Source organism: Hemicordylus capensis, chromosome 4 (genome assembly GCF_027244095.1).
Source record: "Hemicordylus capensis ecotype Gifberg chromosome 4, rHemCap1.1.pri, whole genome shotgun sequence".
NCBI classification, from domain to species: domain Eukaryota; kingdom Metazoa; phylum Chordata; class Lepidosauria; order Squamata; family Cordylidae; genus Hemicordylus; species Hemicordylus capensis.
Window position 1 is genome coordinate 248,298,707 of NC_069660.1, and position 17,977 is coordinate 248,316,683.

Genomic DNA, 17,977 nt, shown 5'->3' on the forward strand with positions numbered 1-17,977 from the left:
CGTTGAGGCCATCTGGAGAGATGTGTCTTCTGTTACCACCGGTATGTCTGGTGGCAATTCGGAACCAGGCCTTTTATGTAGCTGCTCCTGGTCTATGGAATGCACTCCCGGCAGATATCCGTAGTTTCGGCTCTGTGTCGGCCTTTAAGAGAGCCCTAAAAACTTATTTGTTTGGCCTGGCCTTCCAAGACTTGTAAAGTGTTGTTGTTTTCTAAAAGTATTTTAATTGGTTTTAAATAGTTTTAATTGTTTTTGAATTGATTTTATATTGTTTTTAGCACTATGTTTTCAATTGTATGTTTTTATGTTTTTTAAAAGTTGTTGTACACTGCCCAGAGTCCATTTTAATTCATTGATGCCCAAGATGTCATCATCGTACTTTAGTTATGGTCTTTGACCAAAAGAGGGGAAAAAAATCTTTACATAGTTAAAAAGAAAAATATTAATAGAAAATCAATTACACATAAATGGATAATGGCTTTAGAATAATAATAATTACACATAAAAATAAAATAACGGCATTGGAAAGGCGTAAGTGTATATACATAATTTAAAATTAACACTAAGGAACCCAAAACTTGGGCTCTATTCTTTTGAAGTTCTTAATCTGGTGACCACATAACAAAATTTAGCTACAACATATGAAATAGTTGCATATGCAATAGGTGCATTATGGATGCTCAGGGGGAGACACGTCCTAGCATCCGTACCACCCAAGCTACCGGCAACAGTTGGTAATTGTCTGGGTGGGCATTCAGCCCGCCAAAGAGGGAACCCTGGATTGTCTTAGGTGAGGTAAGCTTTTTTAGGCTTCCTCCCCGCTAACCATCTTGCCCTTTTTCACTGCTCATGAGAATGGGCTCTGGGTCTTAAATTATGACTCTTCTTCAGGAAATGAAGTGAAACCTCAGTTTCCTGCAGTCCTAATATATTTGCAATGAAGCTGTTCTGTGGCAGAAAGTCAGTCCATGAGGTTGGTCAAGGCTGGAGTCAGTGACTGACATTCCAACTAACAAAGCATGAGTGTAATGGGGAAGCCCTGGTTCTTCTGAAAAGTTCAACTAATTCGACTTCACTGCTGTATCAGCAGTGGGGACAAACGTCAACAACCTCCTCTTCCCCAGTAAGCACTCTGTGCCACGCAAAACATGTCCCTGATGGCCATGTTTAAGGGACTTATTTTCAGGTGATAAGAGGGGTTCTGGGTGAAGGGGAAGTCACTGAAATCCCCCTTCCACTAGCACCAATGCAGCATTAGTCTAGAACATTTCAGAAACATGGTTGCTACACCAGTGATTCTACTGTTCACCAATGTGTCATTAGTCACAATGTCAGCCAGTGAAGGTACTAAAACCTCCTTCAGTGCTTCATCTGGGGGAGGAAGTTTGCTGAAGCTCAGGCAGCAACCTTTCTGGACAAGTGTTCTATATAGACAGTGAAGGAATCTATATTTTCCAGACATAGGAACATAGGAAGCTGCCATATACTGAGTCAGACCATTGGTCCATCTAGCTCAGTATTGTCTACACAGACTGGCAACGGCTTCTCCATGGTTGCAGGCAGGAATCTCTCTCAGCCCTATCTTGGAGAAGCCAGGGAGGGAACTTGAAACCTTCTGCTCTTCCCAGAGCGGCTTCATCCCCTGAGGAGAATATCTTACAATGCTCACACTTCTAGTCTCCCTTTCATATGCAACCAGGGTGGATCCTGCTTAGCTTAAGGGGACAAGTGATGCTTGCAACCACAAGACCAGCTCTCTTCCCTAAGACAATTGTGTGTGGTGGGGGAGGCAATGGGGGCAACTGCCTAGGTCTCACTCATGAAGGCAGGCACATCAGCACTGACAAACAATAATATAGCTCAGTGCTTGAAATGACTGACTCCTTTTTCTTTCAAGACAGTAACTCTGGTCAGTGAAAATCTAACCCCAGGGCCAGACATAATCTAAGTATTTTGGATTTTTCTTGTACTTCATTTATTGGGTCATTTGCTTCAATGGATGGATTTTCCCTTATTGTCCTGTTTGACCTGAAAAATGAATCAACATATTAACTCCTTTCCTGTTCCTTTTCCACATATCCTTTAAGACTACCAATAACCTGTCTTACAACCTGAGTGAAGGAACAGAACAGTCACCTCAGCCAATATCAGCAAGGTATACTCACTGGCTCAGCCATAGACTATCTTTGTATTTGAGGTTTACAGGAGTACTTCATTATCCATGGGGGCTCTGTTCCCGCAGATTACCGCAGGTAATAAAACTGCAGATAATTACTAATTTAGTCTGTGGGAAAGCAGGCGTTAGGTACAGACTTAAAAATAACAAAGCCCCAGGATGGCCCCCAAAATGTGAAAATGGGCCAAATAAAGTGCCCTACCATGCTCAGAGTCCAAGGATGCCCCTAACAAGTGTAACATTCCTCAAAACTCTGAAGAAAATAACGGGTGGTTGTTTTTTTTTGTCTTTTTAAACAAATAAGCCATACAATGGCTCTCCTTCACAAAATGGCGGCCATGAATGACCTCTGAGGTCATTTCCAGCCACCCTGACCTACAGAATTAATCCTGTTTTGGCCAGATGTTTTTTGCGTATGCTGAGGTCGGGTGTCCATTACCTGACTGCCGATACACGACACCACAGCTGGTGAGTCAGTGGATAGTGAGGAAAGACTGTATATTACTTGAAGAAATGTTAAAATAGAACCTCAAATGCTGAAAACATGCTATACTATGCAAACGCATGCAAGAGTAATTGTTTGTTTTTCAATTTATGACATATAAAAACATATTGCTGTATGAAAAATTTAAAGTCAATTATAGCTGTATTTTAAATAGGTTATACATACCTAGAGTTTGGGATTGGTCCCATTTTACAACACTGATAGAGTAAGAAGGAAAAGCCATCACAACTAACATTCTGCCCTCAGCTTTAAAAAAAAAGCCTGGGCTTAAAAAACAACTCTACTGCCAACCCACCCAGGTCACAGCGGATGGACCTCTTTCATTATCAATTAAACATACATTAAACATACACTCTTTCATTATCAATTAAACATACATTAAAAATGATGCATTTGCCCCTACATGGGCAGAGAAATGAGTCTTTGCCACAGGAGGTCTCCATGGCCCCTTTCAAGGTTGAGTGGAACATGGATACCTCCCTGCTATGCCCATAATCAATAGACAGAAAAGTTTTGAACATGTTGCCAAAGAGCAGAAATGATTCTATCTGAATCATGATTTCTAGCCAAAACAGGTAGGGGTGTGAATACCCGGTTCTATCTGAACCTGGTTTGAAGAAAGCCAGCCTGGTTCGGACTTGAACTGAACTGGACCCCACAAAAGGGGTGCCAGTTTGAGTTTGAGTTGAACTAGCCCCAATTCTAATGGAACTGGTTGGGAACCTGCTGCAGGTAGACACAAATGTATGTGACCTCCGCATGCAATGAGGCCAAAACTGGAGCTGGAGTGCTGGACTCGGTCTGTAGTTCAGAGGAGCCACCGAGATGCCCTCTCAATCCCACCATTAGGAGTTTTTTTTAAAAAGACAGGCAGGGTCCCACATTTTGCTTTAAAAGAAGAATCCTCACTGGATTCCCTTTTACAAGCATGCCCCCTTGAGCTGAACTGAACCAGTTTGGCCTGGTTCAACCCTCAGACCAAAACAGGTGCCAGTTCAACTTTAATTGGATCGTGGGCCAGCAGCCAGTTTGAATTTGGCTCCAATTTGAACCGAACCACTGGAACTGGCTCCATGCACACCCCTAGCATCAGGCAGATACCAAAAGTCCCCTTCTTTCCCAGGAATTACCCCTACTGTTACCTTCAGCTTCCTCTTGCTCAAAATATAGGACCTTGACACATGAAAGAGGCCTACAATTAAACCCCAGTAAAAGCTCACACCCAGGGACATTGGTAAATGAGGCATGGTGAGGATTTTGTAGTACATGTAGAGGGCTGATTCGGTAAACACTCCCACACAATTAGAGGATATGCCAAGAGTGCATCGGCAAGTCTGCCAGCAACACCAGGGTAGGTGTATTCTCACCACAGACCTGCCGTTATCATGTGCAAGGGTCCATGCTCAGCTGAACTGGCCCAAAGTAGACACCGCCACTGGATGTGCTAAGATTGAACAGAACCAGTTCTCCACCTGCTAAATAAAAAAGAAGAACCTCTTTGAAAGGTGCCTCTTGTTTAGTTAGCAGGGACAGTACTTTAGTGCCCTTATGGTATTTGTTTCTGCTTTCCAGGACTACATGGTCTACCTACATCTCTCCCATAGCAAAGCCTCCTCAGATACGTCTTCCCACATCTCATCCTCCTATCCCAGAAGGTCATGTCCAAATTTGTTTAATAGCTACTGCTTAACTTAACAGTACAATCAAACTGATAAATTTTGTCAGACTAACTGCAGCCCAAGGCAGAAGACATCTATGGGAACCCAAAAACACAACCCAGGAGGCAAATGAACTGTTCACAGATATCAGATATTGGGAAGGTTGTCTTTGAAGTAAGTAAACAAATGAATGGAGTCAGAAAATATTTCAAAATGAAATGAGTTAAATCAGTACCCTAGACATTTGTCAACATCTAAGATGTTTCTAAAAAGCACTTCCCCCCAGAGTTGTTTATAAACAATTAAGTATGACTGAAAACATGAAAAGTATGAATCTCATTTCTGTTTTGCTTTGTACTTACTCTGTTATTTCTATTGAAATTTCCATACAGCTATCAACAATGCATGCAAACACTGAACTACCAGACCATTTTCAGATATAGCAGGCCCTAGAAACAAAATTTAAAGGAATACACCATTCCTCTAAACGTCACCTCACAAATACATGCTATGTATGAAGTGATGTTACCACAGATCTGTGTGTAGTAAGGAAGTGCTAATACTCCTTGTTTGTATCCCTCCACCACTATTCTTGCCTTTTTCAGTTTCATGGGCTTAAGAGGAAGAGGCCAGCATAAAGCCTGTGAGAAAGAAGTTGGAGAAAAATTAATTGGATGAGTGTTGAAACAATCACCCACACAATGTTACCAGTTCCTGAACAGGTCTGTGCTTAGCGCTGACCAGCTGAAGAAAATAGAGGAAGTCTCTTCAAGCTTTTATCCAGGGAGAGAGCAGAAATAGGGTTGCTGAACTGCTGGTGCCTGCCTTGTAAACAGCCATCCTAACTCCAGGGCTTAAGCAAGGCATGTGCAAACCCTGGCTAACATTGGATGGATGGATTGAGTGCCATCAAGTCGGTGTAGACTCTTAGCGATCATAGATTCTCTCCAGGATGATCTGTCTTCCACTTGGCCTTTAAGGTCTCTCAGTGGTGCAATCATTGCTGTTGTAATCGAGTCCATTCACCTTGCTGCTGGTCGTCCTCTTCTTCTCTTTCCTTCAACCACTCCCAATATTATGGACTTCTCAAGGGAGCTGGATCTTCGCATAATATGGCCCTATTCATCCCCAGCACACTACTTCCAGTGACTGTTGCTAGTGTCTATCTTGTGTTTCTTTTTAGATTGTGAGCCCTTTGGGGACAAGGCTCCATCTTATTTATTATTTCTCTGTGTAAACCGCCCTGAGCCATATTTGGAAGGGTGGTATAGAAATCGAATGAATGAATGAATGAATAAATAAATAAATATAAATGTTTCCAAAGTATGATAGCTTGAGCCTGGTCATTTGTGCCTCGAGTGAAAATTCTGGATTGATTTGTTCTATGATCCATTGGTTTGTTTTCCTGGCTGTCAAATGGTTTCCTCAAAAGTCTTCTCCAGCACCAAAGTTCAAAAGCATCAATGCTTTTTCTATCTTGCTTCTTCAAAGTCCAGCTCTCGCATTCATAGAGTGTCATGGGAAAAACCATTGTCCCAATGATTCTAATCTTTGAAGGTGTAGACACATCACAGCATCTAAATATCCTTTCCAAGGCCTACATTGCATTTTCAGCTATCAGAGTGGTGTCATCAGCGTATCACAGGTTATTGATGTTTCTTTCTCCAACTTTAAAACCACGCTTATCTTCTTCCAATCCAGCTTCTCTCAGTATATGTTCAGCATATAAATTGAATAAATACGAAGAAATTATACAGTCTTGCTCCCTTTGCTGATCTGGAACCAGTCTGTTTCACCATGAGAACAGTGAGATGTTCTGGGATGCCCATTTTACTAAGGATATTTCACAACTTGACATGGTCAACACAATTGAAGGCTTTTCTGTAGTCAATAAAGTACATATTGACTTCTTTATGGTATTCTTTGGCTTTTTCAATTATCCAGCGTGCATCAGCAATGATGTCTCTTGTTCCTCTGCCTTTTCTAAAACCAGCTTGAACAAATGGCATCTCCCTTTCCAAGCAGGGCTCTGATCTACATTGGATTATTCTGAGCATTATTTTGCTAGCATGTGAAATTAAGGATATTGTGCAATGGTTTGCGCAATCTGTTAAGTCTCCTTTCTTTGGTATGGGTATGTAGACTGACCTCTTCCAATCTGTTGGCCACTGTGTTGTTCTCCTAATTTGCTGGCATAGTTTGGTTAGAGCCTTGACTGATTCTTCTTCTGTTGCCTGCCATATTTCTATAGCTATTCCATCAATTCCTGTAGGCTTCCAACTTGGTAATGACCAGAGTGCTGATCTAACTTCATCTTCCCATAGTAGAAGTTCTTGCAAGTAGAGAATATCTTCTAGAGTATCTTGGACATTGACTTCCCTGCTGTACAGATTTTCAGCATACTCCTTCCATCTCTGTTTGATCTTCTCTGAATCAGTTACTATCTGTCCTTTGGCATCCCTTAACATGCCAATTTGAGGTTGGAACCTCCCTCTGAGTTCAGAGATCTTTTGGAAAACTTGCCTTGTTTTTCTATGTATATTTCCATCCTCAAGGTTTTATAGATGTCATTGTAGTACTGTTCCTTGTCTCTTCTAACAGCTTTCTGAAATTCCCAATTAACTTCCTTTGTGAGGTCTATCTTTCTTGACTTTGGCTTCTCTCCTCTTTCCACCGTCTGTTCTGACAACCATTTTGCTTTCTTCTGTTTCTTGGTCTTTGGCAGTCTCTTTTTACATTTGTCCTTAACAACTTCTTTGTATTCATTCCACAGTTCCCCTCTGGTTCCCTATCAATGAGGTTCAGAACTTCAAAGCGGTTCCTGATGTTCTCCTTGAAAATGGTGGGTACATTCTCAAGATCATATCGTTGGAGCTGGGTATCTTTGTTTTTCCGCCTTAGCTTGACTTGGAACTTGCACATGAGCAGTTTGTGATCTGTTCCACAATCGCCCCACCAGCCACGTTTTTGCTGTTATAACTGAGCTCTTCCACCTCCTTGCACCAATAATAATGTAATCAGTTTGATTTCTGTGTACTCCATCTGGTGATGTCCATTTGTATAGGTGCTGCTTTAGTTGTGTGAAGAATGTGTTAGCAATGAAGAGCTCATTGGCTTGGCAGAAACTAATCAGTTGTTCTCCTGCTTTGTTTCTGTTTCTTAGGCCATATAGGCTGACTGTGTTTTCCTTCTTAACTATTCCAGCTTTGGTATTCCAGTCTCTAACTACCAGCATCACATCTTGCTAGCATTGATAATCCTAGTATAAATGTGTAGGTTTGTCCATTGGAGACTGTTTATTGTTGCCTTCCAAATTGGTCCGGAGACACTTTACTCATGTATATTACATGTTCTGGCACTTTATTTAGCAGGGGGAGAGCAAATAGCCCAATCCATCCCTAGCAGAGCATCCCGCCAGTGGCTGTTGCTGGCATCTCTTTTTTAGATTGTGAGCCCTTTGGGGACAGGGAGCCATTTCATTCATTCCTCTGTAAACCGCTTTGGGAACTTTTGTTAAAAAGGGGTTTATAAATATTAATCATATTCATATTCATTTCTGTGTCTTCCTTCTAATCTCCCATGACTTTTCAGGCATGATGTTGTATCTTATCCTTGTGATCCTGGTTGCTATAGATCCCAACCATCCTCTCCGCCAAGAGGTTATATATTGATAATTTTAACAACTATCCTTCCTAATTATTGCTCAGAAGTTTAAATATGACATGTGGAATAGCACTTAAGAACTACTGGTATCTATCTTCACTCTTCTAAACTGGCATGAAAGCAGAATTGTCAGGATTTCAACTCAAGAAAAAATAATCAAGAACTGAAACAATGAGACAGAGAAAGTAACAGTACTAACATTTCATGCTAACATTCTCATTTTAAAATGATTGCATGTAAAATAACTGCATGTAGAACATGCTGGTTTTCATATGGATTAACTTATAGCTTGCTCCTTGGAACACTGAGGCATTCCCAACAAAAGTCAAGGAATTCAGAGGTAGATTCCTAACTAAGCCCATCACTTCTATTCATCTCTCTTCTTGTATTTCTTAGCCTCCTTCCTTCTTCCAAGTACTCTTACTTGGGTGTTTTCTCTGAAGGAAATGCAACTGAAAAGTGATTTAATACTGCATCCCATAAATAAAAATGGTAACAATATTTGTATACCTTTTGCACTCTACAACAAATGCTTGAAACATGAAACAATTTGTTTCATTCCATTTGTAATATGTCAAATGTAATGAAATTAACAGCAAAAAAGGAAAGAAATCCCAACTCTTTTCTCTCACGTATTCTGGTTGATATTTGTTTACCCCAATATTTCTTGTATTCTGCTCATAAATAATGGGGAAAGGTGTTATCTGATTTTCACCTTGTTTCTTCTGCAATGTATCATGAAGATGATGATGTTTTTGATGAAGTGTCGCACAAGGGGGCCTGGAGATAATGGATTCAATTGATATACTTAAAGGATCATTTGTCAATTTTGTATTGACTATTTGTGCTGCTCCAAGACAGGAAGAGATTTCATTTTTTTAATATAAGCTGTGAAGCCCTGAGGCACCTTCTTAAACTGTTTAAAAGGAAATCAATTTTCAGAGGGGTAAAAGGTGTCTAGAAGAGTCTTAATGAACTTGAGTAGGAAATTCTGGACCTCATTCAGTCTGAATCTGAAACAAGACCAGACAAGTTTAGAACCTACTTTTCAACAGAGAAACTCTGTGGCCTGGAAGTGTTTGCTGCTGTTTAGAATTTATGGTTATAGCTTCTTGAGTAAAGCTATAAATTATTGTCTTAGTACTTGAGACATAATGTTGAGTTGCACAAGAGTTTAATTGCTACCATGAATGAGGATAAAAGGAAAGGTAGTTACTATGCAAAATAGATCCTGATGCTTATTTATAAATGGAAGAAACTTATTACCATGCTTGAGACAATATTACATAAATGTACTTACATTGTTTAAGTGGCTCTACCAAAAAACCTAACAAACTTTTTTGGATAATATTTTCCAAAATATTAAATGTTACAGCTTGATGTGCATTACATAATGATGGAAAACACAGAGGATCTATCTTCTTTTCCTGAGTTGGAACTCTGGCAGGAAATTCTGCCTAATACAAATGACTGCAGGCAAATTCTAACAAAAGAAACACAAAGTGCTCAAATGCTATCAAATGCACCAACAGCTTTCATCCAACATGGCAGTTGTCAAATGACAGCTGAGAACATTCCACAGAACTATAAATCTAAGATAGGGATTCCCCAAAGGTTATTTACTTCAAGATGCACAGCAATACAACACCCATCACACCCAGACTAACAAAAGATGCCCACATGACATGGATTAAGCACAAGGACAAGTGACACAGAATCCTAGAATTCTTGCAACTGCAAGGACACCTATTACTATATGTAGCACTTTTTTGAACTTAAAGCTCTGAGCTCTATCTTCTCATTCTCCAACCTGATGTAACTGAAGCACACAAGCATTCTCTCTCCTCATCCCAATTGTCTTGCCATGGTAAAGGGAGAGGGAGAGGAAGGGGGAGAGGGAGAATGAATGAATATCAGAATGTTTATTCAAATTATGTGGTGAAAATTGTGATATTTTCAACATTTTATCAATGACTTAGATATTGTTATTGGAGACAATAACAATAAGAAATGGAGGGAGTCGTCATCAAATATGCTCATGGCCAAAAACTGTAAGCGACAGCTAATGCTTCAAAAGAAAGGATAACATTCAAAATTACCTTGATATAATGCAAAACTGGACTTGCCAACACAGATGCAAATATATAGGGGAAATATATTTGGGGGGGAAATGATAGGGGGGGGGAAATCAAATAGACATGTACAGGGTGGGGAATACCTGGCTCAGTAGCAGTACACATGAAAAAGAACTTGGGATTGTAGTTGGCATATTATCTTACTTTTTTACACCACATTGGGCATGTTTGTAAATGCCTTGAGCATTTTTAAAGGAAAAATGTCAACATTAAAGGAAAGATGTCACATTTCATAAACAAATTAATTATATTCTGTCCACACATAGTGGATTACATATATTTTTACAGTAGTAATATCCTTGGTTCTCCTAAGAGAAGACCTGGGATACTCTATTTAATGTAGAATTTATTGCAATTCTTTCCTATTCATTTCTCGGTTATGGATTTTTAGAGAATGTTAACAGTTTTTTAACTTTTCTGTTTGGCACTGACACTCTCCTCCCCCAAATCACACTCCAAAGTCAAGTGCAGGAATTAGCCCCCACCCCACTCCCTCTCTCGGCTCTGAGCTTGGGCAAGGGTTCATCAGTATTATGTTCAGCTTCATGTTTGGAGGGGGGGCAGAGAGGAATGCTTGCTATGGCACCTGAAGTAATCAAGTATGGACAGACTGGGCACCCTGAAAATGTGCACTAGGCTGTGCCTGGGTCAGGATTATATCCATGAGGTTCAGAGAGAGGTGCTATCTTGAGCAAAGACCGTCTGCATGTCATTCAAGAATGAAAACACAGAGCAGCAGATATAAATAGAATTTTAGGAGAAGAGAAAACAAACCCTGTACACAAAGTGAGGTTCATGCACTGGTTTGTTGCTGAATCGGTTCAGACAAGGTCCGAACTGGTTCAGCACAGCAGAGAGGGGAGCAGCAAGGGGGATTTTTTTTTTTTTAAGAGGAGACCAGGTAATTTACCTGCTCTCTGCCACTACATGCAGCTTCCTGCTGCAGCAGTGCTGCTCTGAAGAACCTACGCATGGAGCCAGCATGCACATGGCATCCATGCATGCACCATGATGGATACCATGTGTGTGCTGGCACCTTGCGCAGGTTCTTGGGGCAGTGCCAGCACAGCAGGAAGCTGCATGCAGCAGGAGAGAGTAGGTAAGGACCTGCTTTCCTCTTTTTCAAAGATCCCACTCGCCGCTCCCCTCCTCGTGATGAACCAGTGCATGAACCTTGTGTCCATTCCTAACTGCAATTGCAAAACAATGAGAGGAAATGTAGTCTGGTCAGAGAAAGTGAAAAATAGTAGGAGAAAATGAAAAATGGCAGCATTCACTTCTTTAACATAACAAATGGATATCTGTGTGCCACAAGAATTGGTAAGATTTATGTTGGCTACTCAAGAACATTTATATAAATCATCAGTTTGAAGATAGTACCATAAGAGCCAAAAGAGCTTCCTCACTTAATGTCTCCTCTTAAATAAAGTGCTGGAAAACAAATTCCAGAAGTGGCAAACCTTTCCAAGTGCAAAGCCAGCAAGAAGGTGGAACAGAGCCAGCATGAAACATTCTAGAATTTGGCAGCTATATCCTGAAGCTTCAAACATGCCCTGTGGGTGGCCATGGGTGTTGGCTGCAAAGCTAGAAGCAGAGTCTGCTTAATGCTGCAATTATTGTATACATATTAGTATACTAAACTGCTTAGCAACTATACAGAGGTTTAGGAGAACAGCAAAGCAGAAGTCACTTAGTTTGCAAGTAAATTAATGTGCTCAGGCTAACATAAAGACTGTTTATAACATGTAACTTTTTATGCTTCCTTGTAACTTATGTGTCATGAACAAAGACTGGATCTATAGAATGTGTACAAGATTACACCAGCTAATGCAAATAAGATGAAACACACACATACACACACAGAATGGATATTCTGACTGTGAATATCTCATAAAATATTCGAAAAGACTGGCATGACGGGTGAATCAATATTATCAAAACAGTTTCCCCCCACAAAAAAGTAGATTTTAAGTTTCTTCTCTCCCCACCTTCTCCCCCAGAACTGGATGAATGCTCAGGAGATATAAGGAAGAGTGAAAGGAGAAAATTTAGTCTGCTTAACATTCATACTTTTAACAAAATAGTCATTAGGTTTGTAGAGCCAGATTTATTTGAAAACAAATTCCATTCTTTAGTAAATAGTTGGGTTTCTGATAAATGCTGACATGCTTATATTAGGGCTTTTTGGGGGGGGAGTTTATTTTAAAGGCAGTTATTTTTAATACACAGGTTTTCAGCTTAGGGAACACCTTTTAACATCCTCTGCAAGAGCTGCTATTCTGCATTCATTTTCTCCTCTGCATCACCTAGAAATCCCTTCAGTCGCCAACAGCCAAAGGCACACAGACACCTCTCACCATGTTGTTTCTTTCCTCCTAACAGTTCTAAGGCTGGTACTGATTCTACAAACATGGTCTATTCTCTGCATTAGGCACTGAATACTCTCCTTTAAATTGTCAGTGGAAGCCACCATCCTTTCCTCACCTGCTAGCACAACCGATTATTTGTTCACCACAGCAGGGGAGGAAAGGGGTGAACAACAGATCTGTGAGCAGCCATAGCTGTATTTTGTCCCACTTCAATGGAGGATCAATGCTCGGTACTAGGATAAAGATGTCAACCCTACACTCTAGAAGCCAGGCCAGAACAAGAGTGACCTTGGTCAGTAATGTGTTGTTACCAAAGAGGAGCTCTGTTGTGATAATACATGGCCAAAGAGACTATACATCTAAGAAATGCTACCTGAGGCACCTGTACAAGTCACAGTTGCAGTTGGGAAAAGCAGCTGCGTCTTTTAATGAAGACCTTTATATATCCAACAACAGTCATATTTAGGACTACAGTTGATACCAATATATCAGAAACAAGTTCCATTACATCTTAAAATTCCAAAATATTAGTGCTGCCTGGAGACATTCCATCACTGCAATACCTATCAGCTAAGAAATAACTTGCCATTAGGGAGAATAGTAGCTTCAGCTATTGGCCTCTAGTGTTACATGAGATAAACAGCTTGCCTGTCTTTTCACACTACTACTCTCTGCAGTCATTGGTGAAGAAGAGTAAAGTATGAATAGTTATTGGCCTTGTTAGACATTTAAGACATGTAGGGCTAAAATAAGATGTTCATATCTATGGAGATGACAATTAATGCCTGATTTGTGGCAAATGGATACACATCTTTCAAGATACAATTAATCTCCATATTGTCAATAAGATCAGAAGATGTACTAAAGTTTTAAATATATTTACAAAGTTTTTCCACTCAGTGTCTCTTTCAAAAGAGCACACCCACATAAATTCACAAGAGATTTCCTTAGAGCTTTCTGAAATTAAATATATATTTTTACTTCCTTGGCAGCCTAGTTTTTATTGTCACTCTTTGGTTAACAGAAATAATGTGGAAATCTCAAGAGACAGAAGAAACTCCACAGACTCTGTGCAAACATACATTTGAAAACTCAATGCATCACTTCAGCATTAGATTGTCCGACACAGCATGACCACGCTGGACATCTACAATGCACCCAGCTAGATTTTGAAAGCAGGACAGGATAAAAAAAACATTTTTTTTGCTGTCAGGAGACCCTTCAAGCCTCCAGGGGCAAAAGGCTGATGGAGAAAGAGGATAGTAGGCAGAGATCTTGGGTTTGGCTCAGTCAGTCAAGCCTTCACCAACATCTCTTTTACAAGAAGTCAGAATGTTTTTTTTAAATCAATCAATCAATCAATTCCAGTCATTGACCAAAAACATTACATTACACAATAGCCAACCGCAATTTACATAAAATGTGACAGAATTTGGCCAGTACATTTGTATACTTATAATTAAAATTTGCTAATAAAAAGACTAAATAAAATTCATCTGAATGTCCTGGAAACCTCTCAAGCAAAGGCGCAATAAGATTTAAACGATCATCTTTGTAAAGTGCCCAATGTAGGATAACATGCTCAATAGATTCAATAACACCCATTCCACTCTTCTAAACCTCTCAAAAAGTACCGCTGAGGGTATCACATTTAAACACGCTAAAGACAAGGCCAGCCTAAACTTAGGGAGAGTGTTAATTAAATAAGTAGCCGGTTTACTACTGAAAATCTGATCTCCTAATTACGAGCCTTTCAGAATTTTAGCAACTGCAGACTGTAAATCAATTCAGAAATACGTTGCTTGATAACTTTCCCCGCAGTATCATGCCCCAAACTGATAAGGGTATCAAGTGAAAACCTGTAAAATTGGGATTTTATTTTGACAATGCGTTTCCAAGTGGAAAGTCAGAATGTTGTTGCTACCACTTCAGCCACCATATCTGCTCTGCCTGAAGATCCACGGAGGCAGAGTGGATTCAAAACAATATTACTGACAGACCTGTCTGATGACTCCATGGAGCCAGCAGCTAGAAATACGTACATTTATTGCTAGATCTTACTGCTATGCAGCAGCCTTGAGGTGACAGTAGAAATGAGGGGGTCCATCTGCCTGAGAGCACTATGAAGATGGCTGGCACACTGACCTTCTGGGGAAGGCAAAAAAACAGAAAGGAGACAGCAAGAGGAGCTAAGAACAGCTCCTTCTGCCCCACCCTCTCCATGCTGCATGTATTAATACATGTCCCCACTTGTCCTAAGATAGAGCTGATCTCAAGCTAGTTTATATTATTCCAAGAAACTCCTCATGAATAATGCATTTTACTTTAAAACATTATTTCATTTGTAACAACCTATGGTTATGAACAACAAACTTTGACCTACTGTAATTATGCCACCAGATTTCCAGAAAGCCAAGATTAAATCTGAACAAATAGAACTTTGCATTGCCAAACTATGACTGTCTCTCATTAAAAGATTTTTTTTTTAATTTTTTTTTTTACTTCAGTATTTGTGCTTGTCAATTCCTATTTGGGTTCAGTATCAGTAAAGAAGAACATGAATGATGATAAACCAGTTAAACATATAAGTGTCTTCCACTGTATTGGCTTTCCACCCATAGAAAGTCAAACTTGTATAATTCAGGAGAGATTGTGATCTTTTAGCCCTTATCTTGGACTGGGGCTGTAGCTCAGTGTTAGAGCATCTGCTTTGCCTCTAGAAGGTCCCTAATCCAATCCCTGGCACCTCCAGGCAGGGCTGGAAAAGACCTGCCTGAAATCTCGGAGAGCCGATGCCAATCACAGTAGGCATTACTACGCTAGATGGCTCAACGGTGTGATTTGGTATAAGACCGCTCCCTGTGTATGCATGATTATGAGGTTCTGCAATATATCAAACTTTTCTTTACCAGTTCTTCACAGAACTTTAATATTACAGAATTTAAAGGGAGAATAGGATATAAATGAGGAACAAAAACAGTTCTTCACAAAAGAAAACAAATGTTGGGCATCACTGAAAGCAGTAATAATATAAAAGAAATTCTGCTGTTTATGAGGTCCATGGAAGAAGTATGTTATACCTAAGTAAATGTAATATCCCATGGCGTTTGTCCTTAATGGCCTGATGCAGAGTCAAGCACTTCCCTCCACAAACCATGTTTTCAAACTGGGAACCAGCTTCAAGGATATACACTTCCTCTCTATATATCTCTCTGGAACAAATAACACCACCAATAGCCATGGTTCAAAGTTGCATATGCATCTCTCTCTCTCTCTCTCTAGCAGGGATCCTCAACATTGGGCCCCCAGATGTTCTTGGACTTCAGCTCCCATAATCCACAGGCCCAGTGGCCTTTGGCTGGGGATTATGGGAGTTGAAGTCCAAGAACATCTGGGGGCCCAACATTGAGGATCCCTGATCTATAGTATATTAACCACAAGCCACCTAATGGTGCAGTGGGGAAATGACTTTATTAGCAAGCCAGAGGTTGCTGGTTCTAATCCCCGCTGGAATGTTTCCCAGACTATGGGAAAAATCTATATTGGGCAGCAGCGATATAGGAAGATGCTGAAAGGCATCATCTCATACTGCGCAGGAGATGGCAATGGTAAACCCCTCCCGTATTCTACCAAAGAAAACCTGTGGTTGCCAGGAGCTGACACTGACTCAACGACACGACTTTACCTTTATGTTTATGAACACAGTTAATGCTAACAGGTTCTCTTGTAACAATGGTTGGCAAACCCACTTTAAAACATAGTTTAAAGTGACTGTGGTTAGTGTTGGCACACATGTAACTGACTCTAAAGTAACAAGAAGAAAGTCACTCTGGTGAAAGGCTTAAGGACATGCACCAATACCACACACTGCATTCCCAATTGCAAACCCCGATTTGCAGGAAAGAGTATTACAGCTTTATTGGACCACTCAGAGAAGGTTACACAGTCAGCAAGGATGCTTTTACAGCGGAAGGAAGGAGTGGCAAGATGCTTCCCTCCCTCCTCAGACTAAAACACCAGATGTCCTCCTTCCTAATCTAGGCCCTTGCTTAGTAAAGGTATGCTAGCCCTTCCTGCCTAGCAAGTCCTAATGTTTATGCAAAGTGAATTTTAGATACAAGAGCAATCCAGCCACCCTCTACCAAAACAGTTATTTCATATACTAAACTGGGACATACCAGTGCATAGTGGTATTGTGTGGCGGGACTGACAAACTGCCAGCAGAGAGGAAACAGTACAAGCAAATAGTGTATGAGTGATCTAGAAATCACTCACTCTCCCTCCTTCCGTGTGTGTGTGAGAGCGAGCGAGCGAGAGAGAGAGCGCAAGACAGAGCAAAGACGAAGAAATTCCACTGATATGCTTCATTTAGTAGAACGTTTTCAAACTACTGCTTTAATGCAGCCAGAAATATGGGATTCATTCTAAAGAAGAAGGATTTTTTTTAAAACATTGCATAAAGAGTATACAAAAAGGGCACAGGTTAATAAAGTAACAGAGCTTCCAGATACATGCAACACAGTCCTTAGAATTACCTTGAATCAGGATATTTAGTGAGTGTGGCCAAGCTGCTGGTGTACATGTGCCCACCCACGTCAATATGTACCGGTGCATTGGATTTTGTGAGCTGTGCTGGCGTGGGGATGCCTTGATTGTTCAAAGGAGATGCAGGGGACCTAGTAATCAGAGGTCTTGACATATTGGGCCGACTGTCCTGTGAAAAGATACAAACACCATTACGAATTTTATTTTCTATTTAAAACAACATGAACAAAGACATTCACAGAGGAGTGAGTAAAAGGTCACCACCACCAAAACTCAGTCTATTTTTAAAGACTGATTTTTAAAATAAGTTAAGCTTCAAAACTTGAAATTTAGTTACACAGTCAGCTGCAGAGTTAAATAAAAAGAGCATTATTTAAAATTACACTTTCATTTAAAAAAAACAGACAAATCTGATCAGTGCTCATATTTTAGATTGGGGTACAATCACTAATGTTTTTACGGATAGGATATTGCTGTACCCCAAACCCTCCTAAATGCTATGCAGTTAGAATAGATAAATACAAACCCTCAGCTCTTCCATTCTGCCAACTCTTCTCTTGAATTTCCAATTCACATATCACGCAAACAGAAGAGGAAACACCTGGACTAGCCAACTGTTCATGTACTGTAAAACATGGGGCACCGAGAGCCTTTGAGAAAGACATTTTCCATGTAAATATTATACAAGTTGTGACAGATGCCCCTCTGTGCCCCAGTAGGCTGCAATTCCCAGCAGCTTCCCAAAGAAAACTCCAAAGGAAAACACCACAAGCAGATGCAGATGAAACAAACTCTTCAGTCAAACTGGAAATGCAGTGTCAGTAAATAGCAAGCACTAGACCTGTGCACCAAGTTAGGGCGGGGCAGAATGAAGCAAAGCACTTTGCTGGAGCCAGCAAGGCAGACCAGTTCCAAAATTCTGGAAT

General features: G+C 40.3%; 1 protein-coding gene across 7 annotated transcripts in view; it reads right to left on the minus strand.

Annotated features, from left to right (window-relative positions):
* KCTD1 (potassium channel tetramerization domain containing 1) overlaps window positions 1-17,977 on the minus strand; it is a 166,212-nt gene that overhangs the window by 25,957 nt on the left and 122,278 nt on the right. For 5 of the 7 annotated variants that reach the window (XM_053246932.1, XM_053246931.1, XM_053246933.1 and 2 more), the window contains exon 2: window positions 17,042-17,220. In XM_053246932.1, coding sequence (XP_053102907.1) covers window positions 17,042-17,220 — 179 coding nt within the window. Of the gene's footprint in view, window positions 1-17,041; window positions 17,221-17,577; window positions 17,702-17,977 lie in introns of all 7 variants that reach the window. The other 2 variants (XM_053246930.1, XM_053246929.1) reach the window with 2 other exon arrangements.